The 21,052-nt window shown below is 36.9% G+C and overlaps 1 protein-coding gene across 2 annotated transcripts in view; it reads left to right on the plus strand.

The window, feature by feature from the left end:
• BCAS3 (breast carcinoma amplified sequence 3) overlaps nt 1-21,052 on the plus strand; it is a 352,402-nt gene that overhangs the window by 49,146 nt on the left and 282,204 nt on the right. For both annotated transcript variants that reach the window (XM_010009054.1, XM_010009055.1), the window contains exons 9-11: nt 11,130-11,206; nt 12,969-13,052; nt 19,285-19,455. In XM_010009054.1, the coding sequence (XP_010007356.1) occupies nt 11,130-11,206; nt 12,969-13,052; nt 19,285-19,455 (332 nt within the window). The remainder of the gene's footprint in view (nt 1-11,129; nt 11,207-12,968; nt 13,053-19,284; nt 19,456-21,052) is intronic.

A 21,052-nucleotide genomic window follows, 5' to 3' on the forward strand; every position in this document is an offset into this window, starting at 1 on the left:
CACTGTTGTGAAGAACACCTGCACTGACATCCAGAGGTAGCTGAAAAATTGTGTTAATTTTGCAAAAATATGTGCAAAAGTTTCAGATTTTGAGTATCAGGGTGTACACATGTGCAGCAGTTTGGGAACATATCAATAGTGATCTGCCCATTTTTCATGTTTTGTTGTTCATTATCTTGTTTTTGTTTTCATGTGTCCTCACTTTAGCAAGCCCCAAAGTTCGGACAGGTTAGTGAAGTGTTGTAGTAGGAAAACTATAGGCAGGTATTTGCCTGCAGGTGCCTCTATGTATATCTTGAGCATGAAGGAACTGTTTGCTTGGACTCCCCTTTATCTCCCTCTACCCTACGACCTACCTCTCAATAGGAGGCAAATGATTGGAACAGAGAAGGTGGTCTCCAAAAGCTCCAAATGTCCCTTTGCTGCTCCAACACCTGTAGCACAGTAATTGGTACATTAGTAGAGAAAATTGGTATTTTTTTCTTACTGCTCGTGCTCTGCTCTGTCACTGGATGTGGTTATGTTTTCAGTGTCATTTACCTACTCCCAAGACGCTGTGTCTTGTCCATGTAATGCTGACTTCTGCGACAGTATTTACTCCAGAAGAAATAAAAACCTTATCTTTCCAAGCAGCTAGTGACTAATGCTGTTGTTTATCAATTACAGTCATCCCTTAAAATCGATAGGTAACTGAGCTAACGTAGTTTACTTTGGAAGGATCAGAGTTTTGTTGTTAAAAGGACAATCTGAAATTTCCTGTGTGTGTTTTTGGTCACAGTTGGAAAAGTTCTAAATTACCTTGTTATGTTAACTGTGTCTCTAAAGAAAAATCTTGTTTAGGAAAAGCTATTCTTATAATAGTTTAAAGAAAAGCAGCTTTATGCAGTAATATTAAAGTTGCCAATAGGTGTCAGTTTCTTCCTATACATAGCTGAAAGGCACTGGGAATCTACTGGGGTTTCTTGGGAAGCCAAACAGGAAAGGACTTGTGTCCTCTGTCCTCACTCCTTTTTATTCCACCAAAGAGAATTTTAGCATACTTTATTTTAGATAAAAATTTAAAACCCCCAATTAAGTGCATATTTTGACAATTCTTGTGCTTTTCAAATTCCAGTTATTGTTTGTTGGTTTTTTAAAATTTTTTAAATGATACTGCCATTAGTTTTTAAACATTAATCCACTGTATTTTGAGGCACAGGAACAGACTCTTCCTAACCATAACTTCAGATTTGCAGTGCATTTGTGTGGTATGGGGATGGAGTTTAGACGATAAAATAAAGCCTTTGTAGATACTTACCAAGTTATTTGAAAATTGAAACTCGTGAAATGTCACTATTCACAATTTCTCCACCTGTGAGAAGTATGAGAAACTGAAGATGGTCTCAAACTTTGTTCTGGCTCTGGGGCTCCAAAACTCAGTTAAAGGCACCTCTTCATTTTGTACTGGGCATTTTGGAAAGCTTTGGGACCCAGCAAACAGCTGGAGCTGTGGCCACCACAGCCCTTCTCCTATTGCCACCTTGGTTTACCTGTGGCCAGTGACAGGGTGGGACTGGGCAAAAAGAAACGTGCTTTTATCCTGCATGAGTTGGTTTCTTGGATCTGCTCTAGTGAATAGTTGTCCTGAGGATTTTGAAGCTTCATTGTTTCACTTAATGGCTTGTGCTATCAAGCTGGTTTTGTGCTCTGGCATGTTGAAGGCTGCAGTAGGGCCTTTCTGTAAGCTTTCAGATTTTCTATACACTGAAATCTTTTCAACCTCGGTATATCTTTAAAGGCTTAAGCTACTTTGTGTTTGAAATTTGATGTAAATGAGTTACCTAGTCAGCTGCATAGATTTATGATTGTGAGCCAACTGGTCAGCAACTGGGCTCTTCTGCTGCACTACTTGATTATTTTTTTGAATTTAGGAAAGGACACTGTCAGTTTAAATTGGAGTAGATTTTCCGCTGTCTTATCTGACTGCTTTTGGTCAGAAGCAGTGGCATAAAAGGTCAAAAATATTTCATGGGGCTTACTAGATTTTTGAAGACACTGCTGTTACTTATGTTACTTTCAAGAAGATTTGGTGATGTGTAAATCAAATCTTCCATCCGTATCAGCTGAGTGGCACTGGGAGCCTTAGAACCTCACTGAGACAGCTAAAAAGCAATGATTATTACCACATTATAATAATAAAAAGCAGAAGTCCTTATCTGTTTTGTTGACTATTTACATGTAGAAATGAAATGCAGAATGTACAATTAAAAACAGTGTCAGGAATTGTGGAGTTTGGTGTTGCTCAGCAATGCTAATGCAGCTGCGTTGCACATGAGTAGTGTTTGGCTTTCTGTTTTTGTTTTTGTGGTTGAACGTGTAGCTTAATATATTGTTGTAATAAATATACCATAAAATATTCAGGATGTAGAACATGGTCAAGTTTGTGCTGCTGTTGGAATGTTTAAGCCTTTTATTTCTTGATTTTTCTTGGGCAATTTTGACATAATACTCCTAGTACTAATCTTTTTTCCCCTGCATGTGATTAGATGGACACGTGCTGATTTGACTTGAATGGCAGAGAGCCAGTCCATTTTATTTGTGCCTTTTGTAACAAAAACTCAGTGTACAGGTGCTTAGTATGTGAATTTATGGCACGTCCTTAAACTTGAAGGAGAAACTTAATGTAGAAAAATTACCAGGATATCCTGTAACCACTCTGTGTGGTAATCTTACTTTTAAATGTATGCTGAGGAAAAGCATCAGCCTGCAAAGAACTTGTGGCAGTAACTTCAGTACAGCAGTCTGTTCTCTGCTGTGCTGATGGTTGGAGACAACTCCTTAAGAAAGGACTTCTATCAAGGGGAAGATAAAGCCAAGCAGTCCTTTCACATCCTGCACCGGTTTAAGTGCTCACAAGGCCAAGCAAAAAAACCCCACAACACAACTAATTTAATGCTTAGAATAATAGCATGTTTCCTTTGATACTTGTGAATGCCAAGGTGTGGATTTTTAATAGGTTTTTTTAATAGTTAAGAGTTTTATTGTGGTGTACTTAAGATTTCCTTCAGAGCCTTTTTCTGAACACTACATATGACTGAACAATCAGAAACAAAAGTGATGTACAGGCTTCCCCCTCCTCCCCCCTTTTGCTCTAAACAATAGATGCAGAAAAGCTGAATTTCATTGATTTCTAGTACATCAGTGCTCTCTCAACCCTTCTCCAAAAATGCTTACTTAGTGGAACACTGATGATTATGAATATGGCCTGATGGATACTTTCTTCTCTGTAAAGAATATCCTTCCCACCCCCAGGGCCCTAAGTAAAGATTATCACAGATAACATCATGCATGGCATCATCTTTGTGTCCGATAACTAGTGCCTGTTCAGTTTCTCTGGCCCTTCTACTCCTCATATTGATATATTCTCCATCCATTATTCTCTAGGGATGAAGACAGTTATTGCAGCCATTAGCTGGCACCACATTTCTATTGATGCTGTACAGCTAGAGCCTTGAGAGGTAATTTTCCAGATTTTAGTCAGAGTACTTTATTGTATACAAAGTCTCAAAAGACTTGCCTAACCACAAGCCAAAAATTATCCAGTGTATGTTAAATGCACCCCACCTGCACCTCCCAAAATAAATAAAAGCAAAGCAAACTGTGGTATATACTAATCTATCTGCAGTTTCCACTGATATTCACATGCAAGAAATAATATAGGGGGTTCAGTTTGCCACAGGTTTGATCTAGAAATCATCTGGGCTTTTTTGTCTTGTTTTTGTTAGCTTTGTTAGAATTCCTTTTCCCTGCTCAGCAAACAGGAAGGGAGCAGTTGGATCTCTGTGCTTTGAACTGAAAGCACTGGATGTCTTACTAGATGGTTTAATGCCTCAAGAGTTAGGTTCTTCAGGCAGTTCTGTTTGTACCTTTTCCTTTGCAGCTTCAATCAGTGAGTGGCATTTATCCTGGGTATCCCACATGGTGTAATAATTGATAGGATCCTCCCTGTGTGGAGGGAGACTCTTCAGTTTAGATTGAAAGTCCTTAAGGCAGGTGGGAATTGAGATCTTGTGTCACGTTTTCTTGATCACTGAAGAGAAGCCAACTATATTGCTGTGAATTGTATACAAGCAGTTTTTATGCACACTTGTGTACATATATATACACACACACACACTCCTTCGTGTGATTTGTAGCTGTGTTTGCTGAGCAACATTTCTTTTATCTTGCTTTGTAGTGTTGTAGTGTAGTCAATCTTGCTTGTAGTGTTGTTTATAAGAGGGCTTTTTCCTGAATGTGGGAATTGGCCTATCACTAGTACAGGATAATGGGGAAATAGTTTTTCAAAAAGTCTTTAGGGCAACGTGGTGGATTTATGGAAACAAATGTCTTTGGTGCTTACAGGGTGTTGGGCTGCATGGCAGGGAAGTGCAAATACAACAGAAGAATTGCAGAAAGACAGAAGCAAGGCATTGGTACCCAAGATGTATATCTGTCATATCTCCTGGGTTTGACAGCTTTAAAAATTATATGTAGAACAGGAAGTGCTGTTTGTTTCTGTGTGAGTTATTTTTATCTAAAGCACCCAAATCCTTAATGTTAAAGGCCAAAGCAAAGCCACCTTACTCGCATTGTCCTATACAGGAACAACAACCTCTATAGTAACATTATTATTTATCACTGTCCAATTCCCTGAACAAAAAAAATAAGTAAAACAGAGATTAAAATATAGTTTGTCCTGAAATTAGTCAAATTTGTGCTCAATTAGATAACCAAATCTAATAAGCATTAAAGAGCATAGATATTTTTAGTAAAAGCTCTGGTATTGGCTTTAGACCAACAGAATAACAGTAGAATACTTAAAACTGCCACGCTAGAATTGACAGAGAAAGGAGAGGTCTCTGTAGTAATGATAATAGTTGTAGTAAGAATAATAACTGCAGCAATTATAGCAATGTTGATCATAAATGAAGTCTGTGGTGCTTCCCCAATCTTGTGTGAGGGAATTATGTTCTTCCAGCTGGGACTAGCACAAAATGCAACTCGTGGCAGGGCTGGGTTTGTTGTGAACACAACATGGATTATGAATATATCCCTGCAAAGGCTGGTGATGATTTGGTATATGTAGCATTTGTGACTTTACTTTTTCACTGGATTTCTAGATGGGTTTGTTGGTTGTTTTCTGTTTGTTTTGTTTTTAGCATTTTAGTAATGATAATGCTGTTATGATTTAAAAAAAAAGCTCTGGATGGCAAGAATGATTTCACAGTAGGGTGCGTCCTACTGGTCTGCTCTTTTACTCAGTTTTTATGGGTGATACTTAAACAGAAGGAAGTACAAGAACAATAGAAGAGTTTTGGAAAGTATGTGACAGGGTGAGAGTAATAACATTTACATAGGGCCTTTCATCTAGAAGGAACCCAGAGGAATTTATAAACAATATTAATTTATACAGTGTATAAACAAATAAATTTGGTTTGCTTGGTGACGCTCAAAAAAAAGAAGAAGCCCAAGCAAACAAAAAATATTAGATAAAACAACTTTTATGATTTGTTTTCCTTAGAATAAACAATCCTTTGCAACAACAGTATCACTCTACCCATTATTTATTGCATATACCCTTTCTGTGCTCTCTGTCATGAAGCTGGATTTCAAGATTTAAGAATGTAGTTTGGTGATTTCACTACAATAAAATGCTGTATAGTTCATAAAGCCTAGAAAAAATTATTAATTGATTATAAGCTCCATCCAGTGACTGAAAAGTAGCATAGATTTAATGGGTTATTGTAACTGTTTGTATATAAATACTCAATAGCACTGCTACACAGATTTTTAAAAGTGATATTTGGCAAATACCTTGAATTATTGAAGGCAAATAGTTTTGGTTGAAAAGTGTTAGTGCTTTTTGGAATTTGCTCAGAAAACTGTTTAAAAATACTATGCACTTAAAATGGCATATGTCTTATTTAATGAGCCTCACCACACACTGAAAGAGAAAAATCTTTATTTATCCAGTAACCTGCTTTGTCAGTCAAGTTTAACTTAGTTTTGCCTTGGGATGTAGGTTAGCCCTGGAGATCTCTGCCCTGACCAGTGGTCCTAGTGTTTGCTGACACTGTCTTGTCCCAGTGCCACATTCATCATACTTAAAAAAAGATTGTGATGGTTTGAGATTAGAGACAGAATCCTGAAAAGATTTTATAATAGTCCTGCCCATGCCCACATGTTGTACAAAGACTCAAAGAAATAGCTTAAAATAAAACTGGACAACACTAATATGCATTCCTCAGAGATACAAGTTGTGGAATATCCATTAAAAAAAAAAGTTTCAGTAATTATGAGGATAATTTTTGAAGTCAATACCAAAAAATATGAGTATGTATCAGTGCAGAGGAAATCAGCGGGAATTGGGAAAAAGAAAGCAGTGAAAATAATGGGAAAAGGAAGATTTCCTTAAACTGACAAGAAAAAAAGAAAGAAAAAAGACAGAAAAGAAAAACTTACTAAAATGGTTTTCATTACAAAGTAAAAACAAAGTCGAGATAGAAAGGTTGAAAGCCTGGAAAATATCACAAGCAGATTTTTATTTTTTTAATCTTTTTCTGGACTACAAAAATAAGTGTAGAGAGTAAAAGTTCTGACAATGTGCTGTGAAATTAAAAAACAACCGGTAGTGTCTTAACATAAGCATGTTGCAATGTGTTTGAAGAAAAGCAATGTTCTGGAAGCTTCTGATTGGGCTTTTTCATCCCCTTTTTGCTTTATTCATTCACATGTTAATTTGCAGCAGTTTCCTGTGTCATTTCACAGTGTGTTTTAGTGAGGTCTGAGAAGGAAATCTTGCTGTGCCCTGGGTAAGGAGCAGTGCTTTGTTCAGAGGACACGGTTAGCTGAAAATAAGTTCTGACTTAGCTTAGACAAGATCAGACTGTAAGCATCAATTATTTTCTAGAGAGAAACGTGGCCTTCTAGTGCTTGCTTAGGCCTGAATGCTTTGCCGTGATAAGATCATCCTTAGCTCTTCATTAATGAAGCCATTCAGGCTGTGTAGGGTGTTTTTCAGGGATCATGTGAAAAAATTACAGCCTTAACTATGATAATGCTCAATTCTGGGGAAAATGGGTATTAAAGGGTTGGTCCTGCACCTCTGTGGCGTATTTTTTTTAAACAGGTCACGTTGGTATGTGTTACACTTGGTATATATGCAGAGTCCCTTAGAGCACATGCATCATCCCTATTTGATGAATGAGAGGGCACATACATAGAACACAACTCTGAGCGTTGATTTGGCTTGTAGCAGTATAATGGGTGAGAGATGCACAGCTCTGGTCCTCCTGAAGGACAGCTGTTGAAAGCTTGGATGCCTATAGGCTCTTAATTGCCTCTGGGGTTTCAAAGACTGTGTGTTTGGATATGAAGTACTGAACTGCCAAGTTTTCATGGATACGGGGAATCCCTGCAGTGTTTAGCCCCCAGCTCTCCATCATGTACTGGGCTTTTCAGTTTACATGTATACTCATATGTATATATATATCTCTCTTTTTAAAGTTATTTCCATATTAAAAAGCTGAGGAAGTTGATGAAGGGCTCCCCCAGCACAAATGGTTCAAGCTTTAATAGTGGGATGTTTTGTAATTTATTGGCTTCATCTCCATGCGAGCTGACACAGACTCTTGATGGCCATGTTCCTCTTAACAGTGTTTTCCCAATGTGCTGTTTGTTTAAAAGCTAAGTGGGAGGAGAGGAATGTGTTGCTTCTCTCTTTTTGGCTGCTGTCTGTGTATTCACACTGTAATTACTGAACCTAGAGGGTGAGCTTTATAAAAACAGTTGAAGATGAGGACTAGTGTCTTAGTTTTCTTTAGGAGCATAGATCAATGGAAAGATGCAGACATTAGGAAGAAAGGAGCCAGGTCCCCATTGGGATGGAGCCTGGAGCCTATTTTGTGCCTGAGCATTGCTCAGGCCAGCACTGGTTGGAGTTCTAGGGCACAGGAACTTAATCAAGTTAGCAGACAAACTTGCACTTAAGATTTTCAAAATATTATTTTTCTCTTTTTGTCTTTTCACAGCTTGAAATTAGTGCATTTCCTCTGCGTGTCGTCATAAAGAGAGAGTAACTATACTTAAAAACATTTTCAATAGTTTCCAGTAGGTTTTCACCCATATTCTTTTGTGGGTGATAGTGCCATTAAAGCTTACTCTAAAATCAGATGTTTTGTAGTACTTGTTTGATTTGCTGTACTTTTGGAAGGACTTTCCTGGAGTGATCTTTTCTTGGATGACCTCTTCATGCTGTCATTAAAACTTGGAAACTTTGGTCTTCTTGACAGTTAGTTCTGCGTTCTCATTATGTTCATCACTATTGTAAACATGCTAAAGTTGCTGCTGTTGTTGCTTAGAATGGATTTTTCCTCAGTTGTTTTGAAGTTTAGTAGAAAGAGAAGTTAATCTTTAAGAGAGTCAGGCTGGTAACGATTGAATGGCTGAGCTTGGTAGGTCATGCTGTCTGCCTTTTCATTTGCCCAGTAGATGATGTTCTGCTGACTCCAGCTGTTTTTTTGGAAAGCAGAAAAACAATTTGCTTTTCCTTCCCATAAAGTATAACCCTTTGTTTATCCATACACTGCTGCAAGTTTCCAAAATGCAGAGACTTGCAAAGAAAAGAAAGGGAGGAAGTAGCTCTTTTTTTACGCTGTTTTTTGTATCAGAGAGTAGAGTTTCGTACCGAGATGAATTGTTGACCTCTGTGGAGGTTATTATTAGAGTTGGCTGATTTGTGTGCAGAGCTGTGTATGATTGAGTCCAGTTCATGGAACAAACTACCTACAGTAGGTTTGGTGAAGACAGCTGCAGATTTTCTAAGAAAACTTTCCTTCTTTTAGTTCATTAATTTTCAATTGGAAGAAGAAGGCTTTTTGCAGCTCTTCGTTTACTTCAGTTCATTGGAGTAATTGAGAACAACCCCCTTACCAAGTGAGATGTTTTGGTTTTGTTAGGAGTTGTTGAATTGCTCAGGTTTTGTCATTATGGTGTATCTGTTGGCTGTGACTCCTGTTGTTTTCTGCTGCAGGGATGTTACGTGGTGCTTGCAGAGTTTGGGCAATGCAAGTGACTGATTCAAAGTCTCTGTAGAGATTTATATGATGAGAGCTGTCATCTGACAGCTTTTAATGCTGTGTTTTGTACATAATAGGGAAGAAAAGTAAATAAAGTTTAGGGGACCTTTACTTTTACCTTTAGCTCTTTACTGACCCAGATAAGAATTACGGAAGCAGAAGTCAGCATTAAAACCTTGCTGGTCCTGATCTATAATGTCATTGGAAGAAGACATTTGTATTTACAACCTAGGGTTTTATTTACAACCTTTTTTTACTTGCTTTGCTCCTTAAGAGGCTCTGGCTACCCACATTTTATGCACTTCTGGAATGCAATAACAATTGTGGCATCACCTCTTCAGAATTCGTTTTCCTTCCTGAGATCAAGGCAGTGATAAGGCCTTACAAAATATTCACTTGGTTTTGCTTTCCTGGCCAGAGATGGATTTAATTGGATGAATTGCTGCTTTTCTCCTTCCCTTGCTTTATGACCTTTGAAATAGCTTGCTATGATCTTCTGAGTTTTGCAATACCCTTGCTGCTCTGCTCTAAAAAGTGAAATAAAGAGCATGAACAATATAGCAGCTGGTTTTGCACATGCCGATGATTATCTTAGACAGCACAAACAATATAGCAGCTGGTTTTGCACATGCCGAACAAATGCCATCAAATACGGTTTTAGGTGTTGTCAGTTGAAACATACACCTATGTGCTATAGTTAACACCCTCCCACACACCTTGTTGACCATTTTGCAAGCATTGAAAATTATACCCTTAAACTTTTGAAACTCTGTTGTCCTCACTACATTTTCGGGACTATTTTGGGACCTGTCGGCAAACATGCTGCTATTTGCAAAAAGAAGGCTGTGAATAGGTTTGATTTTCTCAGTGGGGTGGGCAGATCAGTATCAAAAGTCTGACATGAGACTGAGAAAAGACAAGCTTAGCTAGTTGTGTCTTTTTTTTCTTTCTAATGTGTGTTGCATCTCAGAATGCAGTGCAGGATTTTGTGCAGTAAATTGCAGTTATTGGTTATATTTGTTCTTCTGAAATGCTGTTTTCTTGATCTCTGTGCTCCTTCTGCCTGTGACACAGGATCAGCTAACCAGGGCCACTTTAAATGAGACACACATGTCTGTATGTTTTCAAATGTTTTGTTTTTTTGGCCAAACAGTGAGAGAATATGAATTACTAAATTGTGTATATTAGCCTGAGGACTGATGAAATCAGAGATTAACATTCACTTAATAGCTTCCCTCCTTCCCTCCATTCTCTCTCCCCTCCGCACAGTATTGTTGTGGTCTTGGTTTTTTTTAAACTCAGACTTCATATGTAAAATTGCTTTTGCCATGGGCCTCATTAATTTTAGGCCTGTTAGCATATTTTTGTTCACAGCTACTTTCAGTGACTTTCTGTTATAGGTATTTTCACCTTTTAATCCTTAGGGATGGTTCTCCTTTTTATGTTCATCTTTATGCATGTGAATATATCTATTGTTAATGGTAATACAAAAGTAACGAGAAGCAGGTGAACAACAGAAACTTTGCCACTGATTTTGAAGAAATTACAAATTCTCACTAGTCAAAGTGTGTGCAAAAGTATTTTCAGAGTCTAGGGGCTTGTATACGGAGTTCTTAAAAGCAAAACCAAAAGCACAACACACCCTTTTGTACCACAGAAATCTAGAAGAGCTTGAAGCAAATTGAAACCTTTGACCAATAGGTAGACGTTAAGTCAGGTAAAATTAATTAAAATGTGAAGATACAGAACCAAGTGAGTCAAACTGTTGAATGTGTTCCTCACCCCACTGTATTAAATTGGCATTAAAAATATGCAAACATAAGGAGAGTCAAGTATTTACACATAATTAACTGTTCAAAATATCTCATCTAACCACAGTCTTATCTTTAGGAACAAAAATGCAAGCATTTGCTGAGTGATATTAGCAATTGAAAGGTTTTGTTTAGACTTTTTGTTTTCTTGGCAATAAATAAAATTCCTTGTAAGAAGTCATTAAGATATTTCTTAATGTTGTCTTTTAAAACTTTTCAGGCTGCTATCCTTGTCCAGGGCCAAACATGAATCCTATTGCTCTTGGAAGCCGTTGGCTTGCTTATGCAGAAAATAAGGTAAGGAAAGGTTTAATTGCAAAATTGCTTCACTCTGGTTCTAGATTTCCTCCTAGCTTTTGTATATAGAGAGGGGAAAAAAGAAAGTCTCAGAAGAAAAGCTGTGTGAAAAAGATGTTGTAAAAGGGCTTGCATAATGATGACAGACCTAATCTTTGACCCACATTGGTTGTGCTTTGGTGTTCATGTATGTCATAGCTTTACTCTGTATATTTGATTTAAGATCATTAACTTGGGGAGCATAAATATGTAAGTAGCACAGGCAGAGAAGTCAGCTATGAACATGTATTTTGGTGAGTTCACTCAATAATCAACTGATTTTGCTTTTTAAAAGCTTAAAACACTCTCACTGATTTTGCTTTTTAAAAGCTTAAAACACTTAATTATAGGCATTTTTGAAAGGCAGACAAGTGAGGATTCCTAAATTCTGTTTTGGGAAAGTGAGTCTGGACAGAGCCAGTGGATTTGTCTGAAACAATGCAGCAATGCACTTCGTAGACTGGGGCAGAGCATGAAAATGCCCACTTTTTCAAATCTCTGATGAAAATGTTGGGCTTTAGGAAAAAATGAAAGTGGTGAAATATTTTTTTTCTTATGTCTAGAAGCAAAAGAAGAAAATACATCCCAAGCACAGAAAATTATCACTCTTTTTACCCAGTGTTTGAAAACTTGAAATTCATCTTCTAATGCCTTATTTTTATTTCAAAGCAGATGTTTTTTCTCCCTTCCACCTGTGACTGGAATAGCTGTTTCTAGAGCTGAACCAGAAATTATCAGAGAGGGAGACTTCAGAAATGTGTTTGCTGTTAAACACTTTCTCCATCACAACTGATTTCTCTCCAGATGAAGGCCTGCCTTTCCTTTAGTGCCATGCCTCTGTGGTTTTGTAAACCTTCCCCAGTCAGCCTGGGATTTGAAAAGTGCTGCTGCCAAAAATACAAGCCACTGATCAGCAAAATAATTGTATCACAAAAGGAGTTTAAATGGCTTATGTCTCCCCAGGTATATTCTATGGACTTCCCCTTTCTTCCCAGTTTAACTGTTTTCATTTAGATACTTAAATGTAAGCAGAAAAGGAAATCCTGTGGGGACAACTATCTCTTACAGTGATTTTTACTTTTCTTTTAGCTAGCAAAGTTAAACAGGCAACATGTTCTGTGTACAAACAACAAAATCTATTTTTTTTTTTGCCATTTTCTTTAGTCAGAAGCACAGCTTTCATTGTTAGAGTTCAAAGGCAAAAACGGCTTTGGGCAGGTGGAAAAGTCTTGTTTTGATTTATTAATTTTGAAGAAAAACAATACAGAGTAAACCCCAAGCACATTCCTTTAATCTGTTAAATGTCAAGTTTAAAGTAGCCCCTTTTCCTTTGTCATTTCTTTGCTTGCTAGTCATAAAAAGGAGGGGAAAGCCACATTTGGATTCTTAGAATGTCAGATATTTAATGTTACATATACACGGCTAAAGCTTTTGATTATATTTATTTAAATGTATTTGTGGTATTGCTGCCAGACCAAAAATCCCACCATTTCAAAGTTTATGAATTCTTAGTGACTACACATCTTGTAATTGAAAACTGGAGTTGAGAACGCAACAGTCTGGGTGGCACCCAGAAGATTATAAAAAGGGGTTAAGTGTCTCAGCAGGGCTTTTTGCTGTTTGTAGGAAAAAACACACCACTGTACATGATAAATAAGAGCTATGGGTTATGGGTTTGTGTAGTTTAATAGTAGTTACTTGGTTGCTGTCTTTCTTCTTGTAGCTGATCCGATGCCATCAATCCCGTGGTGGAGCCTGTGGAGACAACATTCAGTCTTACACTGCCACAGTCATTAGTGCTGCCAAAGTGAGTACATCATCTGCTGCTGGGCAAGGTTATTGTGTCAGATAATTATTAGGTTTCCCTGCTGAATTGGACTGTGTGTCATCATCCCCCCCATTCACAAAAGAGGAAAACACAGTAAGAAACATGCTTGCATTAGCACCATGCCTGTGGTCCTGATCCTGCACATCTCTGAGCCCCATTTTTTTTCACAAAGTATTCCCATCCTTCTGAACTGATATTTGTTCCTATTTTATTTGTTACGAACAGCTTTTCATATTAGTGACTTCTGTTACAGGAAAATCATAGTAAAATGGATTGGTATAATGGCTATTCATAATATTTCAAGTTTACATGATTAGAAATCAACATGGTGAATTCTTAGTCTTTTAGTATCATGAAACCTGGCTTTGCAAGGGCTTGGTGATTTTTGGACTCAGTCACACTAGCATTATGCATTAATCTCTGAAGGATGACAGCCCAGTATCACAGCTAGTTAATTGCCTTTCTTTGAAGGTTAGAGTTTACTAATGACTGTTTATATGTCGATTCTATTGTCTCGTTTTTTAGTTCAGGTGACAAAATATCCCTCTTTTCAGAGAAATGTCTGGGTTTTCATACTATCAAAAGAAGACCATAGCTTGGGAAAATCTTAACCAAGCCAAAGATTATGCAGAACTGTTGTTTTACTATTGCCCCCCACCCCGTTCCTTTCCTTGAGGACTTGACTGGAGCATTTTGCCAAGTAATTTCTTTTTCTCACACACACACATGCAAAGTGAGTTTTGGCATTGTCTGGCAAACTTTGTGCTGATTACAAGGTTTCATTGTGACCACGAGCCTTTTCATTTCTGATATGCACAACAAAACAAATCTAATAATAGGAATTAAATGACAGCACAGAGCAGAAAGCTCAGTGTCACTGAAGAAAACAACAGTTACAAGAACCCACAAAGAGAGACACAGGGCATGTCATCCAATGTAAAAACAACAGAAAACCAAACATATTCCATCAGCATAGCTTTGGACACCATCTCACTGTGGATGGAGGAGGAGAAAAATCACAGTTTTTTACATTGTTGAGGAGAACTTGAATTGCTGTTCTTCTGAAGACATCTGAAATTTGCTGGTATCTCTGCAGAATTTCATCCTCAGCAAAAATAAAAAAGGGGGGGGGGAAGTAGGAGAAATCTCCCCAAACTCCTCAAATCTGAGCATCATTAGCATGTTTTTTTGTAGCACAGATAAGTTTGAAAAACGAGTTGGCTTCACATGATCAGCCACAGTTATGGTCAGATGTGGTAAAACCTTACAAACAGATCACTGTGCTGCCAAAGCCAAGCCTAGTTGTCACTGAAGAAAAAGCCAAAGCTTTCTTAAACCATGTAATGATTGTCAAAGCATTCCAGTGGGCATTGAAGACTATTCTGTTTAAATATTTTTGACAGACTGAAAAAAAATGTCTAAAGGAGGAGGTTATCTTTTATAGCCCTTACCCCTAAAGACCATAGTTAACTAGGTTTTAAAGCCAGTAAGGACCAAGATGGCCTTACCTCTAGAGTAGTATTAGCCAAGGATGGTACTGAAGAGAAAATGTGTTTATAATCATAGGAAAGAAAAGCTTGCTAGTCTCTGTACGGAGATAAAGTAATAGCAAAACAGAAAATCCTAAGGACACAGTCTCTGTACTGCTCGGTGTTTTGCCTAGCATGTTGCTTTCACTCTCAGCTGGCTGTTAGATGTGACTGTAATAGCTAAGGTTAATACTAATACACCTTTCAATATTTGCATTATTTGGATCTTGAGTATATCTCAGCCTTACTCTTACTTGTTATTCATATCTGAGTATGCAACACTGCATCTCAAATGTTTATTCCTGATTTCATTGAATCGTGGCTTGCTCTCTAGCAAGTTTTTATCTCTGGTAACAGAAATGCTAACTTTCTTGTTGGCAAATACATGCTCCAAATATCAGTTGCTCTTTGTCCATTTCATTATCTCGCCATAAACTTTACTCCTTGCCTAAGTCAGTCTTCATTTATAAAGCTCTACTGCTATTATATCTTATCTGCCTGCAATGGTTTGTAATTCATCTGCTTTGATCAGCAAAGGTATTAGTTTTTTGAAAGTGGATGTCCCTTTCTGTTCCCTACAGTGCTGCTTTTTGGTTCAGAAGTGATTCCATAAAAGTTCTTGTTCTGTCAGATTATCTTGGGTTACAGCCTTTTCTCTGTTTAGGTTCCAATTTCTTATTGAAGAAAGTGAAAGAACCTTCACATAAAGGAGAAAGATGAAGCTGAGAGCAGAGTAATCTCAACAGGGTCACTTTTGAGAATTACCTTTCAGATGTTCTGTAAAAGGTTTCAGTGGCAGTACAGAATATTCATTTGAATGATATTCCCTTTGATGATAAATGTCCTGGTAGTGACCAGTAGGTTTGTCCTCAGTGGAATGTGCTTCTGGGTACTGCACTTGATGCAGCAAATAAATTTCCTCCTTAAGCAAATAATGTAGGAATCAGAAGCTGCACTGTTAGTCAGGAATATTGAGGTTAAAATTGTGGTCATATTGGAGTGTATTGTTTACTGGTGCCAAAACTCTTGTTATTCTGGTAACTTTATGAAGAATCCTTTTGTCATCTTCCAGTTCAACTTTGTAATTTCTAGAAGGATTTGGTCTTGAGCATTGAACTTTTTACTGTTTTTCCGTAGAGGCATCTTGTAGGAGCATTGCTTTCTGCTTTTGCTGGAAAATCACAGGTATACTTTTCCAGCTCAATCTCTTATTTTCTTTTCCCCATACTTGTTTGGTGGCCTTCTATCTGTCCATGTTTTAAAAAGCTCTGAATTTGACCAAGCAGAAGATTTCTGGAAATACAGATGTCAAAATTCCAATTTAGGTTAATGTTTAGAGAAGATAGAAATTGATGCATTTGGAAAAATGAAAATACTCTTCCTTATGGTATAAAGATCCTTTTCACTCCAGTGCAACAGACACAGTGAAATGGATGTAGAATATCTTTCTGAAAACCCCCTTATTACTTAATAGTATTAGTGATGGGAGAATATTCAGGTGCTTGGTTTGAGATAAACATCTAAATGTGAAAACTGTTATATAATTGTCCATTTTGGGTGCAGCAAGGAAGGGGACATAGGAAAAGACTTTCTTATGTCTACATGTTTGTTTTTTTTCTGTGTCTCATAGAAGAAAGGTTTGGTCCCACCATGTCCTTTGGTGAGTTACATTTCAGTTTGCTCAGCTCAAGTGGTGCTCATGCAGAGCTTCCCCATCATAACGTGTTCCTAGTGGTCAAACTTGCCAGGCTGTTTAGGATGAGTTTCCTAATAGGTTTTTCCTTCCTGTCCTGCCTCTTTTCAGAACATGGGCAAGAGCAGGAAAGGGAAACATCTTTGCAAAACACTAGCATTTCAACAAACATTTAGCTTGAACTTGAATATATAATTGATTGTATGTTCATTTTGTTCAAACTAACCTTGAGGCTTTCACATTGTTGATTACCAAGGCATATCTTTACTATATCTCTTTCTGCCTTTTATAGAATTTTCATTTGTAAACAACTGAATTATATAAAATGTATTTATTATGAGAAACAGGAACAATCTATTGTTTTGGCACTAAAAGGATGCAAGACCTTTGTTGGAACAAAACAGCCTAACAAGCAGTGAATGGTGCATTTCAATTTTCTCATCTAATTAAAGTTGTACTTATTTTTCAGATAAACGAGGTATGAGTGCATACATTTATTTTAATTAAATGTGTTTCTTTATATTTGAATGAATGTGAACAGTCTTTATTTTTTAAGTAGATGGGGTACATGTGAGCACACAAATAATTTGAGTGTTTGCACAGTGTTTAAATGTGTATCATTGCTTACGAAAGGAATTGAATCAAGTTTAATTTTATATATAAGGAAGTTGCACTGAGTATGCACTGGCAGGTTCCCATTGATGACAGAGGACCTGGGACAGTACAAACTTTACCCTATTTCATTTAAAATGTATTTGGTCTGTCCAATGTCTAGCATCAAATTATAAACCAAGTTCTTCTCACCTCATAACTGCTTTAGTTGATTCTTTCTTCATATCTTTTAATCCTGTAGAGGTAAAGTGATTTAGCAAAGGCTGCATCTGTTTTCTCTTGTTACCTGATAACTTCTTAATGACTACTAACAGCTTATGTGAGAGCAAGGTCATTAGCTTTAATGGAGAGAGGGGACAGCTGATATGGCATGGGAAAGGTTAAAGATTACCAGAGAAGTTTTTGCAAATATACACATAGCACAAAGAAGGAAGTGCCATAATGGTTTTGCACTGATATTTCTGAGCTAATGGCCTCAGCCACATCTTTGTGCACCTCTTACTTCTCAGTAGTCCTGTAGTCACAGGCTGCTCTCACATGGAACACTAATTCATTTTGCTAGATAAGCACGTTAATTTTTTTTCTAGAGAGCTGTGAATTTATACTTGGCACTTTGTCATCCAGTTTCTCTAGGTAGAATATTAATGATACTTTTGAAAATAGGTCAGTTGCATTTCTTGGTCTTTTAACTTGCAGAAGTATTTGCCATATAATACTTCTATAAGGATGTCTCTTTCCTGATGTATAAAATGCACTGGTAGTTTATACTATTTGATCTATTGGCCAGAGAACTGCCCTGTCAGATTTTGTAAGGAAAGTGTCAGTTGAAATGCATTCATGTGATGGCAGTGGGTCTATTTTAGGTTTATTCCTCTGGTATCATTCTCTGCTTGATGTTACATTTTTCAGTCTTCTGAATTTGCCCTCCTAAAATTTCATTTTCATTTGTTGTATCTGAGTATAAAGAGAAATAATAAGAAACAAATGGCAGGATATTACTAAAGACTTTAAACCCCAAAGACATTCCTATGATAAAGGCATGGCTCGATTTTAAGTGGTAGTATCTCCATTAGCATTAATGGAGTAAGTACATCAGCTGAGGCATCTCAGAGGTTAATCAGGCTTCCTGGCTGGATATTGCCATCAATACAGTGTGGCGCCTAATTCTGTTGGCCCTTCAGAGGTTTTCCTGACAACACACTAACAGACTTTGTGTAAGTCATTTCCTATGAATTATTAAAACAAACGTTTGGCTGCTAATTGATGAACACTAATGTGTTTTCTAATCACTGCAGTTTGAGATTTTAGCACTAAACAAAGCAGTTGCAATTGATTTGTGGCTGCGTCTTGGTTTCAGCCTGTGATCTGTACAGTTTTTTTCCTTTTCAATTTAGCAGGCAGCTTAGCTTGTCTTTTTAGTTAAGAATTGGCTTGTTATAGTGTCATTCCATTCTGATGTCTTTTGCTATTTCTTATTTATACTGCATAATAAATCTGCTCAATTCTGTATAGGCAAATAAAGCGCAGTCCTTGATTCAAGGAGAAAGTATTTAAAGTTGTAGTTTGGATTTTTTAAACCTGTATCTCTCCTACTGTGTGTTCTCTCCCACTTTCTCCAAATAAAATAACATAAGAACAATCTTCAGTATCATTAGATAATAAAAGCTGCTGCAGTAAATATGTTGTCAGGCCCATGTTTGGAAAACACGCAGACTGTGGGGAGTCCCATTATTTTTATGGGGTTTGTGTGTGTCTTCTACAGAGTTGTCCTTTCCTGAACCTCGAGGACTGTGTCTTTAATTTTGCTGAGTTTGAGTCTCGTATTCAGTTTTAATGCTGCAAAAGGCATAATTGCTGTGGGAGACGAATGTGTATGTCATGTCTATCCATGGTTAAATTCCTTGTCCCTTGCACTTGTGCAGAAGACGCAACTATTTTAGCATTACCCATGAGAGGCTGTAAGTATTTCTCTCTGTAACAGTGTCCCCACAAGCACCCACCTTGGCTTCATCACTTCATTCTTCTAACACTCCGTCCTCTTTGCCTCTTGGAATAATTAAGTAACAATGTTAAAGAAAGAAAAAACCTGTAACATTTAGACAACATTTTTTTTTTTTTGCTATTTCTTTTTCCAGAAATTTTTTGGAAGCTTTTAATTCCAAAATAAATGTGATACTTCAACTTGATAGGATGCTATATCTTTCCAAGATGTTTCTGCTACATACAGCCACTCGCAGCTTAAATATCACTTATAAAAGCATTTGTCTTGTGTGCTTCTGGTGTGTGGAATTATTTTAATTGCGTTGAGTAAAGAAGTTCAAGGTAGATCCACAAAACAGCCCTTAGCATTGATTATTGTTTCTTTTTCTTTTTACAGACGATAAAGACTGGACTTACAATGGTTGGAAAAGTAGTTACTCAGCTGACAGGGACGTTGCCTTCAGGAGCAACAGAAGAGGAAATTTTAGCTCATAGCAACATTCGCCGAAGTCCTTTGGTGCCTGGAATCATCACTATCATTGACACAGAGACTGTTGCAGAAGGGCAGGTAATACAGTTTGCACAGAAGCAGAACGTGCTTTCATTTTCACAAAAATCTCAGGAGGATGTATTTATAGTTCAATATAATTTTATACTTTCAGTTAAATGCAAAAGAGATAAGATTTTTGCTAGGTGAAAAACTTTTACAGACACAAGCAGCTGTGGTCAAGTCCTTTTTGGGACTGAAATTAAGCCAAAATATGTATTGTCCTTAGAACATATTTTGACAAGATCAAGTGTGAAGTGTCACATTTTGTTTCTCCAACACTTGTTCATAATTGACGTTGATTTATGCTGATCAGTTGAAATGTATATGTAGTCTGATTTTATTTATTACTATATAAAGTGTCTGGAAAATGTGATTGTCTAGAAACATGGTGAATTGTTGACATCTAGTTTAAAAAAGATGGTGAGTGAAGCTGGTTATTAAGTATAAAAGATTATACATTTCCATACATTTAAAAATTAAAATGTAATCAAGCTTGGTGCTGCTTTGTGAGGCATATATACTGTTTTACTAATAATGTACAGTGTGTCAGGAAAGAGAATATTTTAAGGAATCCATACCTTTTTCACACAAACTTTAAATTGGTCTTTGTGACAGAAGATACTCATGTCTTTTTTGTCAATAATTTCATTTTTAAGTGTCTCTTCCTTGAATCAGTGTTTATGCAGGACTCCCATGCATTTCACTGTTCTGTAGCTCTTCTGTAAAGTTTTTTTACTAATGTTCACATTTGCAGAATTTAAAAAAGACAAAACAATTTCTTTTTTCTTATTTTCCCCCTATCATTATGATGTTTGTTGCAGGTGAGTTAGTAAGGTACCATTGACAAATCAGTAGTCAAGTTATTTTTCCTCTTAGCTGAGGGGAAAACAGACAAAACAAAACCACCAGATTTACTGTCTGATCTGTGGCTGTTCCTAAGAATTAGTTTTGGAAGAAAATAGCCAAATAATGTTATATTGAAAGGGGATTGTTCATATAACATTATAGGCCTTTTCTTGCAAAATTAAAATAAAAAGGAGAAAAAAAACAACGATGGGGAATGGAAAAAAGAACATATTTTATTTAAGATCTGAGAGTCAGGTCTTAAAATAAGTCTGGCTGTTGGGGTTTGGTTTTGTTTCCTGGAAAAAAAAAAGGGTCTTTTGGCTGTTTGTATTTTGCTAGGGGAAAAAAAAAAGGAAGAGAAACTTTGCTTCATAAATTTCTCATGAAGTCTTGTTTAATGTGGTCATTATTTCTGATGGCCATTGTCTGTGCTTTGAATCTTCTGCATAGGCCTAGGGAAAAAAAAATGGTCTCTCTTAGGTTTTTAAGTCTTATTATGTATGATTTAGAGGTTTTATGAACTTGTCCTCTGACCTTAACAATAGTGGGGAGCTATCAGGCCTAAAGGGCACCATGGAAAAGTAGCTGTAAAAATGATAACACTTGCCTTGTCCAAATACTGCTGCTGTAACATAAATAAGCCATCAGTTCTAGTAAAATAATTTTTGTCTTGAATCTCTAGGGAAGGGGGCTCTAAGTTAAATATTCTAATTGTGTGTCTTCCATTCATATTTTTGTGATCTGAAGTTTTAAAATGCTATTAAATTAA

Source organism: Chaetura pelagica, unplaced genomic scaffold, assembly GCF_000747805.2.
Source record: "Chaetura pelagica isolate M959 unplaced genomic scaffold, ChaPel_1.0 scaffold72, whole genome shotgun sequence".
NCBI lineage: Eukaryota > Metazoa > Chordata > Aves > Apodiformes > Apodidae > Chaetura > Chaetura pelagica.